Here is a 26376-nt window from a genome sequence, read left to right as displayed (position 1 = left end):
CAAGAGTTCAGCGCAGAATACACACATACGTCAAAAAGAACCCTACAGTGTCTGCTAAAGACTTGCAGAAATCACTGGCACAGTCCAATATCTCTGTGCACATATCAACTATACGTAAAACTATGGCCAGGAATGGTGTTCATGGGAGGACTCCACGGAGGAAGCCACTGCTGTATTAAAACAACATTCCACAGAAGTTTTGGAAAAATATTTTAAGAACTGATGAAACCAAAGTTGAATTGTTTGGGAGTAAATCAGAATGTCAAGTGTGGAGGAAAAATGGAACAGCTCACCAACATCAACACCTCACCCCACCGTGAAGCACGGTGGATGGAGCATCATGATTTGGGGCCGTTATGTTACCTCAGGGCCTGGACAACTTGCAATCATTAATGGAAGAATGATTTTAAAAGTTTTGCAGAAAAACCTGAGGCCGTCTGTCAGCCAGTTGAAGCTAAAAAGGGGATGGATGTTGCAACAAGACATTGATCCAAAACACAGGAGTAAATCAACTTCATAATGGTTTCAGAAGCTCAATATACACGTTCAGGAGTGGCCAAGTCAAAGTCCAGACTTGAACCCTATTGAGATGCTGTGGCGTGACCTAAAGACAGCGATTCATACCCAACATCCCAGGAATCTGACTGAACTACAGCAGTTTTGTAGAGGTGAATGGGCCTGATCGATGTGCCAGACTGATCTGCAGCTACAGGAAGAGTCTGGTTGAAGTTATTGCTGCCAAAGGGGGTCCACAAAATTTAAAATATGATGGTTCACTGACTTATTTACCCCCCTTCTGTCATTGTTTGCATACTATCCTCATTAAAATATGAAAACCTATCAATGTGTGGGTGGTTTTAGTTAAAGCACTTTTTTCATCTGTGTGATTTTGACAAAGATCAGATCACATTTGTTGATTTTATGCAGAAATGTGAGAAATTTCAAAAGGTTCAGATCCTTTTTCACACCGCGGTATACACCAACAGCATATATGTCGTGTATCACAAGATAATGAAAATACAAAGACAACATTATAATCATCCAAATACAATAATCTGTACAGAATTAGATTGTAGTGTCATATTTTTAACTTTTATTTACATGAATGAAACAGCTTCGGACACATAACAGCAGCTTTTTTTTTTCTTGTTCGTTTAAATAAAAATAGGGTCAAGTATTCCCAATCGATGTTTTCTTCCAATATGGACATGTCTATTGTTTAACAAAAAATATATAACATTTGGAATCTGCGCACTGGCAACAATGTCATACTATTTTATTTTAATGAATGTGTAAACACTCGACTTCAAGTGGAATTTAAGACATTGGTTTTGGCACTGTTGCAGAAACTTCTTTGCTCACCGCGACTTGTTAGTTTTACTCTCACTATTGCGTTACCTCCCTACATTGACATTTCATATTCCTGTGCCGGAATTCAACTCTAAACATTTTTAACTGTAAGGCGCATTTACTTTGAGGACTCAGGGGCAAGATGCTTCAGCGCCCCTCCGACCAAGTGCAGGCTGCCAGTGATCAGAACGTGGATTTGGGCCGCGTTGCACAGCAGAGCAGCTTTAGCAATGACGCTGGGTTTCAATGCCATCACTTTTTTGGAAGGGTCCGCCAACACCGGATCCCTACCCTGGGTGATCCAATGGAGGGCGCTGAGGATGCAAGGAAACACCAGTGAGTCCGCTTTCTCCTCAGGGACCAAAGACAAGTTGTCAATCAGTAATGGGGTGCTATTAGTGTTCCCGTTGCTGTTGTGCAGACGCCAGCTTCTCTCGTTATCCAAGCAACGAGTCAGCATGTGCTCCACTGACACATTGAAGTTCTGTTGATCTGAGAAGTAAGAAAGACGATCAAACCATTACATAACCATAACAATGTACCATGAAAGATCTCAGCTTTTATTTTCACCAAATACAGAACATGTATTTTATCAACTTTTTGAGCAAATGTAAGATTTGGGTATGTTGTTTAGTTCAAATTGGGGACTTGCAGTGTTCCTATTGTTCAATTTGCAGTCGTGTCCTACTGTGCAGAACTCAGTTACAGAACCGCAAGCTTTCAGCATAGATTTCTGTTAGGGAAATATTAGTAAGAAAAAGGGAATTGCATTTATCCTAGTTAGTGGTTTTATTAAATTGTAACCCATGTATTCACTATGTGCCTTAAAGAGCTTATGACACGAGAAAAAAAAGTCTAAAATGTCATTATTATGTGAATTAGAATCATATTTTGAGACTATTCGACTATATACAACAATTTAGCAAAGCACAGATGACGAGAAATTAGTCTTTTAATCTGCCTGTTAGCCACGCCTACCATTATAGGGCTTTAGCGTCCCCAACAGGTGGATGACGTCAGCGGTAGACTTGGCTCATCGACTTTACTATTCAGCCCATTGAGGGGAAATTATTCAGAACGAGGAAAACGCGACGAAGAAAGCCGCAAAATGTCATTGTTTCAGTCTCTCTACTCCAATATTTTTACAGGATATTCTTTTTACCCATGTATTTTTCCCCAATAGCTATATAAATGGCTTGAGAAGGACCAGTCAGCCCGTTGAGGGGGAACTATTCACAACGAGGAAAACGCGACGAAGAGAGCGGCAAAATGTCATTGTTTCTGTCTCTTCACTTCAATATTTTTACAGGATACTCTTTTTATCCAAGTATTTTCCCCCAATAGCTATATAAATGGCTTGAGAAGGACCAGTCAGCCCGTTCAATTCAATTCAATTCAATTCAATTCAATTTTATTTGTATAGCCCTCAATCACAACAGAGGTCTCAAAGGGCTTTACAGAGGCAAGATGATACACAATTAGAAATGAAGCAACAAAGATGAATAGATACAGTTCAAGTCCTGGGTATCCCCTATCCTTAAGACCCTCCATGCCGGCAAGGAAAAACTCTAAAAACTCCAGAGTCAATTGGGAGAAAAATGAGAAAACTTGGGGAGTACCACAGTCAGGAGAGATCCACTCCCAGGACGGATAGACAGGAACCCCAGAACGGCTAATGGGAATTAGCAAGCAAAATTATAGTCCGTAAAAATACAGTGGAGTAAAGGAGCAAGAAGAGGTCCCTCTAGTCAGGTGAGACGGGGGTAGCAGCGAGGACGTCTATCCAGCCAGGGGTCCGGACAGTCAGGAGGCTGTTGAGGGGGAACTATTCACAATGAGGAAAACGCGACGAAGAGAGCGGCAAAATGTCATTGTTTCTGTCTCTTCAATATTTTTACAGGATATTCTTGTTACCCAAGTACTTTCCCCAATTGCTAAATAAATGGCATAGTCATGACAAATAACAATCTTGTGCTAAATGGAATATAAAATAATAAAAATCCATTTATTCAAGACGACATGGCAAAATTACTCCATAATGGTCAAAACAGTCGACTTCACCTTTACTGTCACACCTCCCGAACGATATTTTATGACACCTAAATCGGACATATGTAATTTCCCTTCCCCGGCTTCGGAGAATGCAAACAGACCAGAAGGAGTGACAGCTAGCCGACATGCTAACCCGAACCGAGGGTTGTTTCAAAGTCTTCGAAGTGGAAAATCACACATAACTAGCCTGGATTATTTGACATGACGACCCGGTTGTCGATTTTCTTTGCGGATCGGCAAACCGCCCGGCGGAGAGCAATTTACAGTTCGTTCCCTGGAGGAGGGTGGCTGGAGTTGTTGTGGAGCTAACGTGCTAACAGCTAACTGCTAATGAGCATGAGGATAGCTTTTTACATGCCTATCAATGATCAAACGTAAGTAGTCCTTTATTTAAAGGAATTTTATAGTGTTTACTTTGTAATCACTGTATTCGTATTTGACATAATACAAAACAAGATGTTTACTCACTTCCTTGTAAGTCAAATGGTCCCACAGTAAATATCCACGGTGAATGGGAACCTTTTGAAACTCCAAAAAGGCGCATATGCCTCTCCCGCACACAGAATGATTTTTCTGCAGCCGTTTGGCTGGCGTGATGCGAAAAATAAACGTATTAATCCGCAAAAGCAGCTGAATCCTTCGTCCTCATACACAACAGTACACTGTATAGTGAAGAAGACGTCTTCTACCGTACACGTCACAGTGCCCTCCTCCTCAATGCAAGACCGAAGCCGGAAGTCACTCATTTTCATGGCGCGGGATTCAAAAAACTAAATAAATATAGCGATCGCTTACACACACATCCAAGCGGTCCATATCATTCAGGGGCATAAAATACCGCGTGTATTATGAAATAAACATGCTTTTTCGTGTCACAGGCACTTTAAATTGCCACAGGTCAGATTCCACAGTAAAGAGGGGGTGGTGGGCTGGCTACTCAAAGCCTCCCCTGGGGATAAGTTTACGATGTTGCTCCAAACAAATGGTGTTTCTTGAAGTACTCAACGGCTTAAAGGAGATAGCATTGTTGTAAACATTTTGACATTATCTCACTAGGGGAAGAAACACATGTGACTGGGGAGGGCGAGTGAAGAGGAGGGCCACTCACTTTTACCTGATTTGAATATAACCAATAGACCATTGCCATGTTTGAATGTTTATTCTGTTTCATGAATATGTATCCATGTTGCTTTAAAGGAAAAGTATGTGCTGAAATAAACCAAGTTGGCTTGTGAACGCATCCTGTGTGTGTTTCGCTTCCTGCTTCCATGCGCATGTAAAAGAGGCTCGAGTGACGTCCGTGTGGACGACTGGCCTGATGATTTAATCCCCAATGGGTGGGAGGCGAGACTCCTGGTGTTATTAAGGATTTTCCTGACAATTTCATAACTACAACCCCTAGCAAAAAGTATGGAATCACCAGTCTCGGACGAGCACTCATTTAGACATTTTATCATGTCGAACAAACTTAGATAAAAAGCTTGACAAAATAATGACTTAGTTCAAAAGTGCACATCTTTAGCATTCAGAGACACTAAAAGTAATGAATAAACATTGTGGTGATCAGTAAATGTTACTTTTATAGGGCAAGTGCAGGGAAATAAATATATAATCACTCCTTTCTGAGGGGAAAAAAAAGGAATCATGAGAAACAAACAAAGAAATAACAATCAAAACAAATCTCTAGTATTTAGTTGCACCATCTCTGGCTTTTATGACAGCTTCCGGTCTCTGAGGCATGGATTTGATGAGTATTCTTCATCAAGTTGGTGCCAACTCTCTTTGATTGCAGTTGCCAGATCATCCTGGCAGGGCTGTGAACCATTTTTTCCCCCCAATTTCCACCACAGGTTTTCAATAGGGTTGAGATCTGGGCTATTTTCAGGCCATGACATTGACTGGATGAGTCTTTCTCCAAAGAATGCTCTAACAGTTTTAGCTCTGTGGCATCATCCCTCATCCCTATTGATAACCTGTGGTGGAAATTGGAAAAAAGTGGTCCACAGCAAGGCTCCGACCTGCAAGGATGATCTGGCAACTGCAATCAAAGAGAGTTGGCACCAAATTGATGAAGAATACTGTTTGTCACTCATTAAGTCCATGCCTCAGAGACTGCAAGCTGTCATAAAAGCCAGAGGTGGTGCAACTAAATACGTGTTTTGATTGTTATTTCTTTGTTTCTCATGATTTCATTTTTTTTTTTTGCTCAGAATTGATTCTATATATATTTCCCTGAACTTGCTCTATGAAGTAACATTTACTGACCACCACAATGTTTTTTATTCATTTCTTTTAGTGTTGCTGAATGCTAAAGAGTTGCACTTTTGAACTAATTCATTATTTTTTTCAAGCTTTTTATCAGAGTTTGTTCTACATGATAAAATGTCTGAGTGAATGCTCGTCCGAGACTGGCGATTCCATACTTTTTGCTAGGGGTTGTACCACATACAAACAGAAAGGATTGTCTCAGGAGTGATTTGTTTGAGGGTTCAAGGTAAATATTATATTTTTCGTACCATGCATGCATTTTGAAACGTGGTGGGAAAAAAAAAAAATCAGTGGGAGAACGGGAACTGCTACGGCATTGGCGTCATTCTTCGACGTATACACGAAAAATGGATGCATAACTGCCCGTTTTTTTGCTCTTTTAACAAAGAATCCAAACCTTTTTACGTCCATATCGATCAAGAATTTGAAGAATTAAGCATTTATTCACAAGAATTTTCACCGGAAAAACTTCAGGCAGCCACTACCCTCATTCGCTAACAGAGTATCATTGTACTTAGACATATGTAAAATAAACACTAAATGCACTATTTTTTTGCTTTTAACCAATAATCGAGACTCTTTTACGTCCATATCCATGAAGAATTCAGAGATTTAAGCATTTATTTACATTAATTTTCACCGGAAAAGCTGTTTAGTTCAGGCGGCCGCTAGCCTCATTCGCTAACACAGTAGCATTGTTCTGAGACATATTTACGTAAAAGAAATGCTAAATGGCCGTTTTTTGGCTATTAACCAAGAATCGAGACCGTTTTAAGTTCATATCCATGAAGAATTCAGAGATTTAAGCATTTATTCATAAGACTTTGCCAGAAAAGCTCCGTTTACGTCAGGCAGCCGCTAGCCTCATTCCTACAACTATATAACTATACAACTCTATAATGACAATAAAGGGCTATTCTATTCTACAAGTGATTTTTATGCAGAATTTGTAAATAATCTATTTATAAATTATAATTGATTCTGCATTTTTTCCTCAAGTATTAAGTTTCTGATGTGAAAATTGATTTATTAGCTGTTGAAAAAAATTTAAGTTGCTATTTTGGGCAAAAACGTATACGTTAAATATTGCTACTGATCCTGAAAATATAGGTGATTATCCCTGCATTTGGTGAATTTTGTGTATCTAGTGTAAAATCTGAGACTTTTATACCCATTTTAAGTTTATCTATACTTACATAAAAAATACCGGTAATTCATCGGCATCTTATAAGGAAACGACTTTGAATTTTCTGATGCCGCTGCTCACGGAGGCTCATATATGGCTAAGGTAGGTGCCTGTTTTGGTTTTAGGTCAGTAGCAGCTTTGGTTTGGAAAATATTTGAAGTTTTAAAATAGGCCCCGTTTCCCGTGTCATGTCCATAGGTTATGAAGTCTATACTTTCAGTGAAGGAAAATAATTGACTTCTGGATCTCACCTGCATTACAGGAAGTGACAGTCTCAGTAATGTTAGGACAAAACACTGCAAAATCAAAATGGCATGGCTGAAAAAGAAAAAGAAATGTTATCCACTTTCTAATCTTACAACCAATCATTTCAAGAAAACCCGTGTAATTTCATGATGTGCAATTTTTTAGCATGTGTAGAAGTGAGCTAAAAAGCCTTTTATTGGATTACATGAAATTAAAATCTGCTTGTTATCTGTAAGCCGCCACATACTCACCACTAGAAGTTTAAGCATGGCTGCGCAGTCTCTCTCTCCTGTAGCGTTAAACAGTAAGATTCTTGCAACAGGTCCACTGCAACACAGGATAATGACAGTTTAGGACAGACTTCTGTATCCGAGCATACACAGGTAGTCCTCAGGTTATGATGTACGAGACTTATGTGATTTCGACTTTACGACGTCATAGACAGTGCAATGAATTATAATACACGTTTTTGGCTAATTATTTTTAGATTTTTTTTTTTTTTTTTGGGGGGGGGGGGGGGGGGGGGTTAGGGGTACCTAAAGGGTTAATTCCAATTCACGCGCAATTTCAGGTTACTTCCCCAGCATAAGAACGGAACTCGTTCGTAACACGGGGACTACCCTTACTGTAGACAGAATGGGTGTTCGGGAAAAATAGAATGAAAAGCAACAGGGATAATTGGAGTAGAGCTGCAGCTATCGAATATTTTAGTAATCGATTAATTGAGTAATCAGATAAAACATTTTTTTTTTTTAGGTAAAAAGCAATTATAAATATACATAAGAAAACAAGACATTTCATCTAATATTGAACCATTTTCAGTCAGTCAATGTCTTTATTTTCAATGTGCATTGTTGAAAACAGCCAACAATTGCCTCAGATGTGACTAGGAAAAAAATAAAAAATAAAAAAAATAAAAATAATTCGCTGCTTTCACTCAAAAACTTTTAGATCTTATAAAAAAAATATATATGGCGGAAAACACTCAGGTGACTTGAAGTTCCGCTCTGAGACCCCCAATTTAGCCAACTTTCAAAATTGTCCGATATGCATGTGTGATACATCATTGGAAAGTTTGAGCAGGAGGACATTTTTAAAAAAAAATATATTTTTTAAACCGCAAAACCCTATCTGGAGGTGAGAGCAGGCGAGAACAGAATTACAGACGCCGTGACTTTAAAGAGATATTATCGTGTACCTACTTTGTTTCGATCCAAAAACTCCATGTAGCATGTATCACTAAGTGTCAAGACACAGCTGTGAATGGCCACACCTGGATTTTTGGGGGATTTTATGGGTGAAACATGGTCATATAACAAGGGTCACGATGCAGAAATCGCAGACATCAAGGAGTGGTCAAGATTTTCTTTTTCATACATTTACCCTTTTAAACTTTTTTTTTTTTTTTTTTAACTTTTTTTTTTTTTGGATCATTTATTTATCATCTAACATATCGGAAAAAATGCGAAAGTAGCAAAAAAATACAATTAAGCAATGGTTATGAGGTAGATATCCGTGACTTTACAGACACCATTTTTTTTATTGTGACATAATTTGTTTAAAAGTTTAAAATATGAGTGAATAATTTTTTTACGTTTTTTTTTTTTTTTTTTTTTTTTTAAACGAAATATGAGACATCAATGAATGATTCTAAGCTAAAAACGATAGACATTTTGAATAATAAATATAATTAATTACCTTTGTTTTATGGCTGGGTTGAATCAAAAGCGGTTGCACGACGTCTGTAAACGGGGGTTTTTAGGGTAAAACTGACAAATTAAAAATAGTTCGGGGGCTTAATGTGCCATGAATCTGCTATGGCAGCATATAGACATATTGTTCTATCAAACACAACAGTTGTTTTAACCTAAAATACAGCAGTTTCTTTTAAAGAGGAGTGCAAGAGCAGAAACTGGTTTTTCAGTCTTGTCTGTGTTTTCCGCCATATATATCTTACCTAAAAATGCCATTACGCTTGATAACACACATCACTTAAAAGTTAGGTGTTTTTCCCCTTGTGTTTCAATTGACTTTCCATTTGTGTCAAGCCATTCTTAAGTTCTAGTTAAGTTTTAAGTTAGTCTAAACTGTAAGTCCTGATAGGATTTTGAGTTTTTGCAGTGTTCAAAATAAATGTATTGTAACATATCAGGTTATAATATGGCGGGGATATTTGCATGCGTTCCTGAATGCACCGCGTGACGTGCGGGGGTGAGGGAGGTGCGGGAGAGCGAGAGACGTGCCTTTCGGTTGTTGTTGTCATTTCACAAGATCCCAAAAAATAAATAATTGCAACCTAACGAAGCGGGTGACTCTGTCAGCGTTACAGTATGATACCTGCTGTATTGGAGCACATTCTGGACCAGTGCTACTGGGTGTTTTATCCAGCAATGACTACCGAGCTAAAATTGACAGTTAGCTTTATCATATTTTCATTTTACATCCTCATCACTCTACAACGCTATGTTTTCACAGATTAAATAAAACCTGTATGTAAGACGTTAGCCACACGCAGGGCTAACGTTACGTGAGCGAGTAACATTAATCTTATTTATTAGCGCTTTGAAGTGTACTGCTTTAAGATGGCGGCTGTTTACTAACACCGCTGACTGTCATTTCGCATCTAGTTCAACATACATGTGATATCTATGAGACGCATTAGATGCTACCTGCTACCGCGGTAGCATCATGCAGGCTAGCTTTTAGCAACATCGGCGTAGTTTGTAGCGGCTGTAGAAAGGTATTTTATATTTTTTTATTGCTTCCGCCTCTATGCATGTGACATCAGCGCGTTGTCCCGCATTAAAAGTAGTCCGGGCAAAACGTGATGCTTATAGCTGGCAAAATTAAACGATTCCTCGAGGTGAATAAAATTACTCGGAGCAGTTTTTAAACTCGAGTTGCTCGAATATTCGTTTCAGCTCTAAATTGGAGCCTTGAAAGGATTGTTTGAGCTTCACGAGTGGACTAGAGTCAAGACAAAGACATTTCACCACACACACACAAATACGAGCCATTGGTTACAAATTTCGCTTTTCATGTGTAGAGTCACTCATGAACTAGTGTTGCACCGATACCATTTTTTGGGCCCGATACCGATACAGATACCTGGCTGTGCAGTATCTGCCGATACCGATACCATTCCGATACCACTCTTAGCAAAAAAAAAAAAAAAAAAAAAACACGTACGTACGTACAGTATAAGGGATGCAACGATACAGTTAACTCACGGTTCGGTACGATTTTTGATACAATTCAATACATTTAATGCTCTGAAACAGAAAATACAACTGTTATTATTATTATTATTAATTAATTTTTTAATTTGCTAACAAGCAAAAATAACAGTGCCATCATATAAACAAGCATTTTAGTGCATAATATTTATGTGCTTACTTCTTACCGATCTGAAGAAATTTTGCATATAAGTGCTGAGAACAATCTTTACTGATTGTAAAGTGGGGCACACTGTTGATTGCTGCAGCTCCAGTGGGGAGAACAAGTATTTGATACACTGCCAATGGGAAATCCCATTGGCAGTGTATCAAATACTTGTTCTCCCCACTGTATATTTACCATATAAGCAAAACATCCTATTTGTGGTACGAGTTCATCTGTAACATGTGCTGAATTAACAGTATTTGCAGCATTATCTATAGTCACTGTTATGGATTGATTTGGCCTGCTTAACTTCCATTCAGTCATGGCGGTTTCTAATTCATCAATGGACAATATGGCGTCGCTCTGGGCTCACGCAGCTAATGGCATGGGATCTAATGTAGCACATCTAGGTTGCTATTTGATGATATCTAGTGTGTGCGCGCAAGAGTTGGCATGGGATCTAACATAGGACATCTAGGTTGCCATTTGATGATATCTAGTGTGCGCGCTGCGCCACTTGAGTGTTTTCTGGCCACAGAAGTCACTTCTGCTCATTACTGCACAACATATGACAATCGACTTTCATAAACAAAACGAGTTTGAAGTACGGCGCTCTTAATTTGCCACTCATTGTTCATCATGAAACCATGAGTTTGCTTAGTCTCCCACGGTTTTAATCTTTCTGATCCCATCGGTGCTACAACAGTAAGCGTTAGCTTAAGCATGCTAATCGTTTGCGAATGCCATGTTAGATGAGCAGCGAAACATTGCGGACATGCGTTGTAGTGTACATCCGTAATATTGAAGACGAAGGTGTAAATTCCGTTTGGTTGTGTCGAGACAAAGACATACAGATCTAATGATTTGGGAAATTAGCTCACGTTGGGAGGACAGTATATTTGCGTTCAAGTGATGCCAGTAGATGGTATCGGCGCCCTAAATGTTGGTACTCGTCGATACCGATACCACCAATTCAGGCCGGATCGGCGCCCACTGCCGATACTGGTATCGGTGCAACTTTATCATGAACCAAAGACATCAGTTGAAGTAATTCAAGAGAAATGGCGTTCAAAAAATGAGTGTGTTGAGTAAGAAGTAAGTGGAAATAATGGTTTTAGGTTTATAGTAAGTGATTACTCAGGTTATTATCAAGAGTTTTTTTCTCAGTTAAATATTTTTGTATCAATTATCCTGCAGCATATCCTGAATGAGTGTGCCGTTATTACTCATGGTCACCTTGCGTTTCTTTCATGCTGTTCTGCAACCTCTTGGAACCAATTTACACAGGCCTGCATACTTCGCACGGTATGCGCACCATCCAAGAAGTATGTAACTGCTCCGTGTTTAATCATTTGAGTTCTTCCGGGCCATTCTGTGTCCGCCAGTCCTGTATCAGAAGGGGGGGGGGGGTTAAACAATAATAAAGTGGGTGCTGTCAGTAGTTTATTTTTTTTCCCCATCATTCAAAACTAACAGTTTCAACAACTATAAAATATTTTATGATTTTATTGAATACCTTTTTTCATGACGGGGGAGGGCGTAAAGGGAGTTGCCTCAGGTATACTTGAGGTCTCAACATTGGTAGCCAAACACTTTTCATCTGTTGAAAAGAGAATATCAAAGCCTTTAGATTTGTTTTCTACTGGATGTTAGAATTTGAATACCGTTAAATCATTCCCCATGTTTTACCTGGTAAACATCTCCTTTGTAACCAAGTATGACTCAGCTGCAGAGCCAGTGAGGCATTGGATCGCTGATGCTGCCCCGCCAAGCCGAGATTTATAGGTCCGCAGCTTGCTTGGTAGTCCTCAAAATCTGGACACACTCTCAGAGGACACTGCAACAACAGGTCAGGTGGTGTTTAAGCAAAAATTATATTAAATAGAGACATTTTCAGAAATGGCAATTGACCAAAGATTTACTTGATTTAATGTTCTATTTGATTGACTGGCATGCACTCAGGCGCAACTATAAGGATACAACAAACTAACTCATTGGCTGCCATTGACAGGAATAGATGTCCAACCATGGACTTCATAATGTATTGACGGGTCAGATCGGCCAAGCACTGTGCCTCGCATTTAAGTAGAGGGCCTGCCCACCCACATCAAGAAGAGTTACTCACAAATACACGCACGCAGCGATATAACGCCAGATTTCTGTTGAAAAAGTACGAAAGCTGTACCGCATACAAACAGGAAGGATTGTCACAGGAGTGATTTGTTTGAGGATTCAAGGTAATTAATATATTTTTCATACCATGCATGCATTTTGAAACGTAAAATAAAAAAATTATTGAAAGAAATTAGCCGCAACTGCATTGGCATCATAGTTCGCAATATTTTCAGAAAATAAATGCTAACTGCCCGTTTTTTTCTTTTTGCTTATGACCAAGAATCAAGACTGTTTTACGTCCATATCAATGCAGAATTCGGGGATTTAAGGATATATTCACAAGAATTTTCACCGGAGAAGCCTGTTACATCAGGCGGCCGCTAGCTACATTCACTAACAGACTAGCATTGTACTTCGACATATTTACATAAAATAAACGCTACCTGTACTTTTTTTTTTTTTGCATTTAACCAAGAATCGAGACTGTTTTACGTCCATATCTATGCAGAATTCGGGGATTTAAGCATTTATTCACAAGAATTTTCACCAGAAAAGCTCCGTTTACATCAGGCGGCCGCTAGCTACATTCAGTAACAGACCAGCATTGTATTTCGACATATTTACGTAAAATAAAGGCTAACTGCACGTTTTTTTGGGTTTTTTTTGCTTTCATCCAAGAATTGAGACTGTTTTACCTCCATATCTTTAAAGAATTCAGGGATTTAGGCATTTATTCACAAGAATTTTCACCGGAAGAGCTCTGTTTACATCAGGCAGCCGCTAGCAACATTCACTAACAGACTAGCATTGAATTTCGACATATTTACATAAAAAAAACGCAAACTTTTTTTTTTTTTTTGCTTTTAACCAAGAATCGAGACTGTTATACGTCCATATCTATAAACAAATTAGGGATTTAAGTATTTATTCACAAGAATTTTCACCGGACAAGCTCTGTTTACGTCAGGCGGCCACTAGCTACATTCATTCACAGACTAGCATTGTATTTCGACATATTTACGTAAAACAAATGCTAACTGAACGGTTTTTTTTTTTTTTGCTTTCAACCAAGAATCGAGGTTGTTTTACCTCCGTATCTTTAAAGAGTTGGGGGATTTAGGGATTTATTCACAAGAGTTTTCACTGGAAAAGCTCTATTTACATCAGGCGGCCGCTAGCTACATTCACTAACAGACTAGCATTGTATTTTGACATATTTACGTAAAATAAATGCTAACTGAACGTTTTTTTTTTTTTTTTTTTTTGCTTCTAACCAAGAATCGAGCCGGTTTTAAGTCCATATCTAAAAGAATTTGGGGATTTAAGCATTCATTTACAAGAATTTTCAACAAAAAAAGCTCTTTGTGATTCCACTCAGTAAGCTTTAACGACCTCGCGCCCAGTATCCCGTCAATACATTATGAAGTCTATGGTTCCAATCCATTTTGACTGGACAATATTGACCTGTCATATTGGATTGGACGTCTAACGACATCAATGGCAGTAAAACATGATCACTTGATGTCACCCATCCCAATTCAATTTGTCTATCACTATCAATGGCGGTGAATGACTTAATATGTTAATTTTGTATCAAATGAACAGGTTCTTACATTGATCTCTTTGGCCCTATCCCTCAGCACGTCCATTGCTTCTTCTGGCTGTTTGACTGTGAAAGCAGGGACTCCTGGCTAAAAGAAAAAAAAATTGCAACACAATACACGTAACAATTCTATTCTAAACAAATACTACTATAAAATAGCAAGCACCCAGAGCCAGATACTGGAGTTGTGTGTTATGCCAACACTAACCTTAAAGATTCCACCCTTTTGCCAGGCAATCTTCTCTATGGTATCTCCAAGAATCTGTGTGTGATCTATTCCTAGAGAGGAGATCCCACATACCCACGGTCTTCTGTGGAGGTTCCGTCAAGAAAAAAGTGGAAGCAACTGGTGATTATGCAACATTATGCACGTGTACACAAAAATCCCTAAATTCAAAATCCATCATAAAAAATAAGGGTGTAACGGTACATGTAATAGTATTGAACCATTTCGGTATGTGGTAGTCAGTTCGGAACGGACGCGTACCGAACGAGTTTCTGACGTAATATAACCCTTACTTTTCGAGGCTGTGAGTCGATCGGGTTACAGTTTCTTTGTGTACATTATATTTGTATTTACTCCGTCTTCTCTACGATAATGAGGACCAACACGGTAGGGCAGTAATAAACGTCAACGGCGCGACAACGTAGCCACCAGAACGCAGTGAAACGAGGGCGTTAAAGTCAATCAGCCAATGCACACCAGTCGCAGTGCGGCCGCGTGTTAGATGCGTCCCAGAAGTGGCTCAAATCGACGCACGCGAAAAGAACCGCACATTTTATTATTTGACGCGAGACGCAGCCATCACGCGTCAATACTACTAGCTAGCAAACCGGGCAGACTGGAAGTCACTCGTGTAAAAATACGGTGGATCCGGTCGATTTTCAAACTAATATGCAATCGTAACCCACTTTTTGAGTCCATCAGATCTCTTGAGTGGTAGATTGGGGCACAGTTGACTTGTCTTTGTTGATTTACAGATGTCTTCTCTGCTATAATAATACCAAAACGGCCCCATATTCACTACAAAACCCTCCTACCACAACAAAACAAGTAGGAACTAATATTCACATAGGAACTAAAGTTATACAACATAAAACATATAATATAAATGAATATTACATCACATTTGTAAAATAAAAACACATAATAAAATAAATAATAGCCCATTTAAATAAAATAAATTGAAATGAGCTAAAACACCTGTAATTAAATAATAAGAATAATACACACATACTGCTTACACATTTAAATTGATTAATTTCTGTGTGGCGCTTTAACTTGAGAAAATCCAACAATAAAGCTTCTGAAAACCGTTCATAAGGGGAAAAAAATGTTTCATTGAGGCATTTTTTTTTGTAAAATACATTTAAAAACTTTGTCATTGGGATTGCTTTTCTCTGTAGCACAGGACTTCTTTTTTCTTCTTCCTTTCAGAAAGAAAGCTGACCAATATGCGGGGTCTAAAAGGCAAATTGTTGTTGGATTACCTTTAAATACCCGCTACTTTTTGAGCAGAATTCTAGCTTTGTATTGGCTAATGTTCCTATTGTTGAAAGGACAAAAGTGTGTACTAAACAACTAGCAGATTTATATTTTGCATTTTATTTTTTTACTGCACCGAAAATGAACCGAACCGTGACCTCAAAAGCGAGGTACGTACCGAACCGAGATTTTTGTGTGCCGTTACACCCCTAATAAAAAGCATACTGTTTCTTACATTTCCAGAGAACATTTCAGTGCAAACACCCGATCTTACCTTATAATGTTGGTGCAGTCATAGGCTCCGCCTATTCCAACTTCAATCACAGCCAGATCAACCTGATCAAAGGATCATAATGCAGTTTATACTATATGTCAGACTTACATAATTTCTTCAAAATACAACCCATGTTCCCCAACTCGTTTACGATCAGCATAGTGGGGTATAACATGTTTCACTTTCGAGAAATGTAATCTGAATACATACCTTTTCCTGAAGGAAGACGTGGAAGGCCAATATGGTGAGAAAGCGGAAGTATGCAGGCATTGTCCCATCATGGGCTTCCTAAAAGTTTAAAGGATAATGAATAACTTGAACAATATTGATTAGACATTACAACTTCTAACTAGGGCTGTCATAATTATCGCGTTAACAGGCGGTAATTACTTTTTTAAATTAATCACATTAAAATATTTGACGCAAATAACGCACATGCCCCGCTCAAACAGACTAAAACGACAGTACACTGTAATGTCCGCTTGTTACTTGCTTTTTGGTGTTTGGCGCCCTCTGCTGGCGTTTGGGTCCAACTGATTTTATGGGTTAGTACCATGAGTGAGTGGTGTAATTATTGACATCAACAATGGCGAGCTACGAGTTTATTTTTTAGATCGAAAATTTTACAAATTTTAATAAAAAGAAAACATTAAGAGGGGTTTTAATATAAAATTTCTATAACTTGTACTAACATTTATCTTTTAAGAACTACAAGTCTTTCTATCCATGGATCGCTTTAAGAGAATGTTAATAATGTTAATGCCATCTTGTTGATTTTGTTGTTATAATAAACAAATACAGTACTTATGTACTGTATGTTAAATGTATATATCCGTCTTATCTTTCCATCAATAATTTACAGAAAAATATGGCATATTTTATAGATGGTTTGAATTGCGATTAATTACGATTAATTCATTTTTAAGCTGTAATTAACTCGATTCAAAATTTTAATCGTTTGACAGCCCTACTTCTAACTAGAAGTGGAGGTGCGCTGCATGAAATAGCTGATTCCCAAAGACGAATATATTTTTCTGAAACTTCTTACATTTCAAAGTCTCAACTTTTATTTCACACACTATAGTGTACAGCTGTCGTCGACGTCATCGATGACGTAAAAGCGTCAACGAGCACAACATCCCGTCGACAGTTAAAAAAATATATGCGTGGAAAGGTATGCAAGCGGAGAAAGCGGCACAAAGCCAAAAAAAAGCGCACCAGAGTGGCCTAAACATAGACTTATTGCAATGAAATAGAGGGTACACTGGTTTGTCCCGTCTGTACAATGCCAAGCTTGCATACCAGGCTGTACGTGGGCTGTGTATGAGCACCTAAAGCGGCGTCACTCAGTTGTAATTTTGGAAGACGACAGGAGACTACAAGCTGACAGATCGTTAAGTCCATCTAACTAACTAACGATATGTTTTATAGAAGTTGCTAAGCCTGTCGCGAGATGCAAGGAGTCCATTTATCACACGGTATGAGGGGGGTAATTTTCATGGCTGCGTTTTATCGACACGTGCGTGCATACATTTGTGTGTGCGTGTTGATGGCATATCAGACTCCAGCTCCTTTCACAAATGGTTATTGTTCATCAACACGCCGCAGAATTAAAGTTTAGACATAAAAAATAAGGAAACACATCTATATCAAACACTGTAAATGTTAGCATTGCTAGATTGAAGCTAATGAGAAAAAAACACAGCCTATTTAACCCTGCAGTAAAACATTGGTAGTCTTCTCCAAAACGCAAACTTGTGGCTATTAAAAGGTGCTTTTTTTGCGGAGTGTAAAGCTTATTATGGTTAGCGGTTTAGCGAACATACTTCCGGTGAACATTTCAAAATAAAAGCATGTCATGTTCGTCATATAAATAACGATTTCTGGAGTTAATCCCACATACTTCAGAATTCAGATTCTACACCAAGAATAGCTTTAAAATGACACCCTTTATAAAAAATCTGATTGGCAGTGAATAATTATTGTACAACTATTATATATAGTAGTATACTATAATATTATTGCCAGATATTTTTTTAAGAATTGTCTTAAATCATGTTGGAAAGGTGAAGTCAGTATTCTGAATCTGTTTACATTCCATTCTTTTGTACTAGTTAATGCCATCAGCATTTGACCTTATTGTTTGTGATTTACTATTGTTATTTATGTGTTTATTTGTACTTTAATAAATAATTTAGTGTTCCAAAATGTTTTTGTGAATTAATAAGCGTCACCAAAATGTTTATTGTTATTATTATTATTAATTTAATTATTAGATAAGTCGAATAATTGCAAAAATAGTCGGCTGACTAATGGGTAGAAAATTTGTCATTTGTATAGTATAGTGGTGTGCAAAGACAAAAATAATCCTATTGTATCAGGTCTACTTTTTAAGTACTTTCGGACCTTCCTGGACGAATGTCCAATATATATATATATATATATATATATATATATATATATATATATATATTTTTTTTTTTTTTTAAATGTAAAGGCGCATCTATTTTTTTATCCAAACATACTACCCAAGCCTTGCGACATTCTGTATTTGCTACTGTAAGATCGCAAGTGATGTCATACGGCCATGCGAATTTCATCAGAAAAGAACAACTCACTTAAATCAAATGACGTGACTCAATTGCACTGTCACATGCAGGTCATGCTCCTCATGATTAGAGTAGCCTCATTTTATAACATACACAATTCAACTGAGCTATCAATATCAAACATCTAAGAGGAGACGCACTCAAGCCATAGCAGCATTTAACATGCAACAGAATATCATTTCAAAAGCCTTAACATAATTTATTACATAATTCATTGAGTACCTAGCAGTGTTGTTTTCGTCAACCATGACAATCACGGAAATATTTCGTCGACGAACAATATTTTATGACTATGGCGAGCTAAAAATGTGTCTCAGGAGACTAAAACATAACAATCCGAATACCAATTTTCATCTGATGAGATGAGTACAAGAAGAAAATTTGCCATAGTTTCCATCATAAATTCAAAATGTGTGACAATCTCTCATCGTATGTGTAGTTAGCATGCATCCTACCAATTTGTGGTCCTATCAATCATGACGTACGAGATTTAGGTTGGAAAAAGTGCGAAAGCTGTACCGCATACAAACAGGAAGGATTGTCTCAGGACTGATTTGTTCAAGGATTCAAGGTACGGTAATTATTATATTTTTCGTACCATGCATCCATTTTGGAACGTTGTGAAAAAAATCAATGGGAGAAATTAACCGCTACGGCATTGGCGTCATAATTCGCAGTATTTATGTAAAATAAATGCCATTTGCCCGTTTTCTTTGCTTTTAACAAAGAATCAAGACTGTTTTATCTTCATATCTATAAAGAATTCAGGGATTTAAGCATTTGTCCGCAAGAATTTTCAACAGAAAAAGCTCTTTGTGGTGATAAGGTGGCGCCACAGTGGCTTAAATACAGGCAGCGCATTCGCAATATTTACGTAAAATAAATGCTAACTGCCCAGTTCGTTGCTCTTTTAACAAAGAATTGAGACTGTTTTACGCCCATATCTATAAAGAATTCAGGGATTTAAGCTTTTATTCACAACAATTTTCAACGTAAAAAGCTCTTTGTGTTCCCACTCGGTTAGCTTTGACATAGATAGGCCTATTAATTGGCCCCACGCCCTGTCAATATATTACGAAGTCTATGGTCAATGTTCATTCCAAATTTTTGGAAACCTTACATTTATGTATTTATTTATTCATGGTTTAAAACTTTCGATGTTTATAGACGAAAACATTTTGAGTAATTTTTAACAAAAACTAGACAAAGACAAACACATTTTGAAATGTACGACTACGACGACGTCCAAAAAACATCTGAAAATAGAAAGGGCTACCAAAAATAACAAATTAATTTTCTAGTACAGTTTTAGGTGAAATGAAATACTCTCATGTTTTTAATGGGCGAAATATTACACTCCCCACCTTTGTTTCATCCAAACGTCCATAAATCTGCCAGAAGTATTTAGTAAAGAGGTCTTTTCCAATTGGCTGTCCGTTGATTCGAATCCTCTCCCTTACTTGGACCAAATGTGGCGAACTGCAACAAAATGAAAAGAACCTTTAAACCTGCATACAAAATCAATATTTGAAATTGATGATGATCAAAGGGTCATAAAATTCTAATCACACACCTGTAAAATCCGGTACGAAAGCCATAACCTCTTAAAATCTGCTCAGTAAATGCACATGTTGACCCCTAAAAGATGAAAATGAAACAAATTATGTCAAAATATTTCATTCTGTTCTTATTATGTACATATGTAAGGAAAAGTACCTTAACCTTTTGGAATTTCTCACATTTCTGCATAAAATCACCATCAAATGTGATCTGATCTTTGTCAAAATCACACAGATTAAAAAACTGCTTTACCTAAAACCACCCAAACATTTGTAAGTTTTAATTTTTGAATGAGGGTAGTATGCAAATAATGACAGAAGGGGGAAAATAAGTAAGTAAACCATCACATTAAATATTTTGTGCCCGCCCCCCCTTTGGCAGCAAGAACTTCAACCAGACGCTTCCTGTAGCTGCAGATCAGTCTGGCACATTGATCAGGACTAATCTCGGCCCATTCTTCTCTACAAAACTGTTGTAGTTCAGTCAGATTCCTGGGATGTCTGGCATGAATCTTTAGGTCATGCCACAGCATCTCAATGGGGTTCATGTCTGGACTTTGACTTGGCCACTCCAGAACGTGTATTTTGTTCTTCTGAAACCATTCTGAGGTTGATTTACATCTGTGTTTTGGATCATTGTCTTGTCGTAGCATCCATCCTCTTTTTAGCTTCAACTATCTGACATACGGCATAAGGTTTTCCAGCAACTTTTAAATTCATTCTTCCATTAATGATTGCAAGTTGTCCAGGCCCTGAGTTAACAAAACAGCCCCAATTGCTCTTTACCTAAGAAAAAGTAGGTTTTATCCGATTACTCGATTAATCGATAGAATTTTCAGTCTCTTACTCGATTACTAAAATATTCGACAGCTGCAGCCCTAGAAGCAACAGTGCCAAACTCTTTGCATTTGTAGACAACTTCTCTATCTGTCGATTGATGAACATCCAGAATTTTAGAGATGGGTTTGTCTTCTTGATCACAGGTCTTCAGACAGTTCTTTTGACCGAACCATGACGCACATCAGAAAATGCTTCTCATCAAGACATTTCTTACCAGGTGTGTGTTTTATAGTGGGCAGGGCAGCTTTAAACCACTCATCAGTGATTGGGTATACACCTGACTTAAATTGTTTGGTAAAAATTGGTTACTATTGCTCTTTAGGTGTCCTTAGGCAGATGGTTCACTTACTTATTTTCCCTCCCTTAGGTCATTGTTTGCATGCTATTCTCATTAAAATATGAAAACCTATAAATGTCTGGGTGGTTTTAGTAAAAGCAGACACTGTATTTTCATCTGTGTGATTTTGACAAAGATCAGATTACATTTGATGGTGATTTTATGCAGAAATTTAAGAAATTCCAAAAGGTTCATATACTTTTTCATACCACTGTATATTACTTCAAAACACATTTACCCAGATCTATCAGGATTTCTACAATAATTAAAGTGGTCAACCCTGAACTGACCATCAGCCAATCAGATGTTACATTTAGGCAAATAACCATTCACACTCAGATTTATGTACTCCTGCGGACAATTTGGAGCCATCCATGAACCAAGCATGCATTTTTGAAGGGAGACGAGATTCGATAATAATCCTCAGAACTCGTCAGTATGCATGTCACACATGCGTTTGCACTGGGTCCACTCACCTTGCCCTTTGTTCCTGTCACATGAATAATGTTTAGATGGTCCAGTTCCTTTACCTTTGAAGAACACACAAGATAAACATCCACTGACAGAATAATCAATGAAACAATCCTACCAACAACAATGGTTTCTTTGTAATCATTGTGGGCGTATAAGGTGGCCTTTGGACTATTTCATCTTAATACTCTACTCACTGTGACGCCGGCCCGTTCCAGAAAGCCTCTCATAGCCTGAAGCTGCAGCTCAGGGTTGCTCCGCTCTCGCCGTACTTGCTCCAGAGCATTGGCATTTGTCTGTAGTGTGTTAAGAGTACAAATGGCATCCTGCAACAAAGCAGTATAGCCTTTAAAACTGGGTTATTCAATTAAATTTGAAACGGTCCAGTGGTTTCTACGTATTCAATACCGGCGAACGGTATAATCTATACTAAGGGTGTAAAAACCTGTTGAAATGGTGACGTATGGCGATACTTTGTATCCCAAAAAGATATCGATTTTTGCTCCTGCAGAGAATGAATATATCGTTTTAAAAAGATTTCACCAAATGAAAAAAATAAATAAAAGGAACCAACAGGTTGCTACCAAAATATTTCACAGGAACACTGTCTGTGATAGCTTATTGGCTGGATCAGGTTGGCTCTCTTTTCCCCCAGCCTTTTTCAGCCCTTGACACTTAAGCCATCTCTTTAACTGAACATTCGTATGTTCTTCCACATCTTTACCACTATATTTGGCACCAGGGACATCATTTTTGGACAGAATTGGTAGGTTTAGCTCAGTAAACATCTAATTCGTACTAGGCCTGAACGATATTAGAAAAAACTATTGCTGCGATTTTTTTGGGGGTTGCAATATATTGCGATATTAAAAAAAATATATATATATATATATATTTTTTTTTTTTTTTGCATTGGAAAAAGATGCATATTATACATATATAAGACATGTTTTTTTTCAAAATTTTCCCCCTAAAATATGCTTTAAAAAATGTATATGGCTAACTTTAAAAAATGATTCACTCGCATATTTTAAATTTTTAAACAAATCACGTCACAATGAAAAATATGGCATCTGTAAAAAATTCACGGATATCCACCACATAACTTTCGCTAAATAATATTTTTTTGTTACTGTCGCATTTTCCCTGCTATGTTAGATGATAAATTATCCGAAAAAAGAAAAATTGGGGGAAAAAACTTTTAAAAGGGTAAATATATGAAAAAGAAAATCTCGACCACTCCTTGCTGTCTGCGATTTCTGCATTGCGACCCCAGTTAAAGTACCATGTTTCACTCATAAAATAAAATGAAATAATCCAGCTGCGGCCAGTCACAGCTGTGTCTTGACACTCAGTGATACATGCGACATGGAGTTTTTGGATCGAAACAAGGTAAGTACGCGATAATATCTCATTAAAGAGCATACGACACCAGAAAAAAAGTCTTAAATGGCATTATTATGTGAATTAGAATCATATTTTGAGACGATTCGACTATATACAACAATTTAGCAAAGCGCAGATGACGAGAAATTAGTCTTTTAATCTGCCGGTTAGCCACGCCTACAATTATAGGGCTTTAGCGTCCCCAACAGGTGGATGACGTCAGCGGTAGACTAGGCTCATCGGTTTTACTATTCAGCCCATTGAGGGGGAATTGTTCAGAACGAGGAAAACGAGACGAAGAGAGCTGCAAAATGTCATTGTTTCAGTCTCTCTACTCCCAATATTTTTACAGGATATTCTTTTTATCCAAGTATTTTTCCCCAATAGCTATATAAATGGCTTGAGAAGGACCAGTCAGCCCGTCGAGGGGGAACTATTCACAATGAGGAAAACGCGACGAAGAGAGCGGCAAAATGTCATTGTTTCTGTCTCTTTACTTCAATATTTTTACAGGATATTCTTTTTATCCAAGTATTTTCCCCAATTGCTAAATAAATGGCATGGTCATGACAAATAACTTGTGCTAAATGGAATATAAAATAATAAAAATCCATTTATTCAAGACGACATGGCAAAATTACTCCATAATGGTCAAAACAGTCGACTTTACCTTTACTGTCACACCTGCCGAACGATATTTTATGACACCTAAATTGGACATATGTAATTTCCCTTCCCCGGCTTCGGAGAATGTAAACAGACCAGAAGGAGTGACAGCTAGCCGACATGCTAACCCGAACCGAGGGATGTTTCAAAGTCTTCGAAGTGGAAAATCACACATAACTAGCCTGGATTATTTGACATGACGACCCGGTTGTCGAGTTTCTTTGCGGATCGGCAAACCGCCCGGCGGAGAGCAATTTACAGTTCGTTCCCTGGAGGAGGGTGGCTGGAATTGTTGTGTAGCTAACGTGCTAACAGCTAACTGCTAATGAGCGTGAGGATAGCTTTTTACATGCCTATCAATGATCAAACGTAAGTAGTCCTTTATTTAAAGGAATTTTATAGTGTTTACTTTGTAATCACTGTATTCGTATTTGACATAATACAAAACAAGATGTTTACTCACTTCCTTGTAAGTCCAATGGTCCCACAGTAAATATCCACGGTGAATGGGAACCTTTTGAAACTCCAAAAAGGCGCATACGCCTCTCCCGCATACAGAATGATTTTTCTGCAGCCGTTTGGCTGGCGTGATGCAAAAAATAAAAGTATTAATCCGCAAAATCAGCTGAATCCTTCGTCCTCATACACAACAGTACACTGTAGCGTGAAGAGGACGTCTTCTACCGTACACGTCACAGCGCCCTCCTCCTCAATGCGAGACCGAAGCCGGAAGTCACTCATTTCCCTGGCGCGGGATTCAAAAAACTAAATAAATATAGCGATCGCTTCCACACACATCCAAGTGGTCCATATCATTCAGGAGCATAAAATACCACGTGTATTATGAAATAAACATGCTTTTTCGTGTCACAAGCACTTTAATGCTAACTGAAAGGTTTATTTCATGTTATGGTTTATTTTATGGTATAGAAAATTATATAAGGTTAAAAGGTCATAAATATATACAGTATATACAGTGATTGCACTCAAGGGAGAGATTGTCAATGATAAGGTAATAAATTAAGGTAAAGGCAATTCATATAGGCAATTTATATAGGCAATTCATTGATATATAAATAAGGTTTAAAAGGAAAAATGTGAAAAGTTTTTGTTAATTTCTAATTGTGTTGTTTTATTTGTGTGCACCGTAGCTCTTACAGTGTGATTACATCAAGGATGGAATAAAAGTTGTAAACCATCAGTTTAAGAGACCACCTTTTCAATCGGGAAGCTACACTAGTTAATTCTATCAGCATTTGAACTCATTGTTTATTTGTGCTTTATTACTATTTACGTGTTTATTTGTACTTTAATAAATAATTTAAGTGTTCCAACTTTTTTGTGAATTGATAAGCGTCAACAAAAATTTCATTGCTAAATTAGTAAACAAAAACAAATTAAATTTTTTTTTTTAATTATTAGATTAGTCGACTAATCGTAAAAATAGTCTGCTGACTAATCGGGAGAAAATTAGTCGTTTGGGACAGCCCTAATTCAAAATAAATATGTTAAAAAAAAAATTTTTTTTAATTAAGGAAAAAGGGGAAAAAAGTAGCGGCTTCTTGTCCGAAAATTACGGTACTCTTTTTATTATCATTACAAATAATGTTACTGGTAATGTTAACATGATTACAGATCATTATTATTATTACAGGTGGCCAATGTGAGTCTAGGGTGAACAAAACCTGTGGTAGAAAAGCACCATTCGATACCTAATGCATCTTAAATGACAAATAAGATGTCACGATGATTTCAAGAATAACCTTAACCAGCCCTTACTAATTAACTCGCAGAAAGAATGGCACGTGTTCCCATAGCTATCTGATTGCACTTTGACGTTTGGCTAAATTACCATGATTGCATGTGGCAGTTGCGTTCACATGAGCCAAGAGGTCTGACCACACTTCGGATAACACAGCAGCAATGGATATAAATTCCGCAAGGCTCAACTGACAGCGTAAAATAGGGCCTATTCGGGATGTACCAAGGCCAGCCATGTTGACGTCGAGCAAAAAAACTTTAATTCAACTCACGAGTTACCCAGCAAGTTTTACATACTGCCGATTAGCTAGCGAGCGAGCTAGCAAGCAGCGTGCCGCCGAAGGTTGGTACGGATAGAAACAGTGCTCACCTGGTACTCCATTCCCGGAATATGGGGGGCTGTCTTCGTGCTGTAGCGTAGGACTGGAGAGCCCGCCAAACTACACGGCCAGACTCGCCTTCTGAGCCTCACCGCTAACACAAACGGCTTCCACGCGCGCGACATGCAACCCATTGTTGGTGCTGAGCTGTCACGGGAAGTTCTGTCCAAATATGGCGTGGGGGCGGGACTCGTTGTCTGAAGTTACGGCTTTTAATTTATTACATTAACAATTTAAATTTAAATTGGCATTTAAAAACAGATTTTTTTATCTATTGAAATGTTTTTTAAATAAAGCATATTTACGGAAGCGTCACATGAATTATAAAAAAAAAATAGGGGTCTGTTTTTGAATCGGTCTTTGTCAGGTGACGTAACGCTGTCAAAATCCGCAGTGCATTGTGGGT

At 37.9% G+C, this 26376-nt stretch overlaps 1 protein-coding gene across 1 annotated transcript; it reads right to left on the bottom strand.

Annotated features, from left to right (window-relative positions):
- Nucleotides 1-1070: 1070 nt before the first annotated feature.
- fpgs (folylpolyglutamate synthase) lies at nt 1071-26150 on the bottom strand. The gene is made up of 15 exons (XM_057819795.1): nt 25961-26150; nt 21975-22103; nt 21783-21836; nt 20144-20208; nt 19935-20049; nt 16172-16249; nt 15962-16023; nt 14410-14512; nt 14212-14289; nt 12173-12320; nt 12000-12083; nt 11720-11870; nt 7354-7429; nt 7108-7174; nt 1071-1842 (listed from the first exon to the last, which is right to left on the bottom strand). Exons 1-15 carry the CDS (start codon nt 26102-26104, stop codon nt 1469-1471), a joined length of 1728 nt encoding a protein of 575 aa, XP_057675778.1. The 5' UTR covers nt 26105-26150; the 3' UTR covers nt 1071-1468.
- Nucleotides 26151-26376: the final 226 nt, after the last annotated feature.

Source organism: Corythoichthys intestinalis, chromosome 17 (assembly GCF_030265065.1).
Source record: "Corythoichthys intestinalis isolate RoL2023-P3 chromosome 17, ASM3026506v1, whole genome shotgun sequence".
Classification (NCBI taxonomy): Eukaryota; Metazoa; Chordata; class Actinopteri; order Syngnathiformes; family Syngnathidae; genus Corythoichthys; species Corythoichthys intestinalis.
Note: the sequence above shows the minus strand (reverse complement) of the source record. Positions and strands in the feature narration are given on the sequence as shown.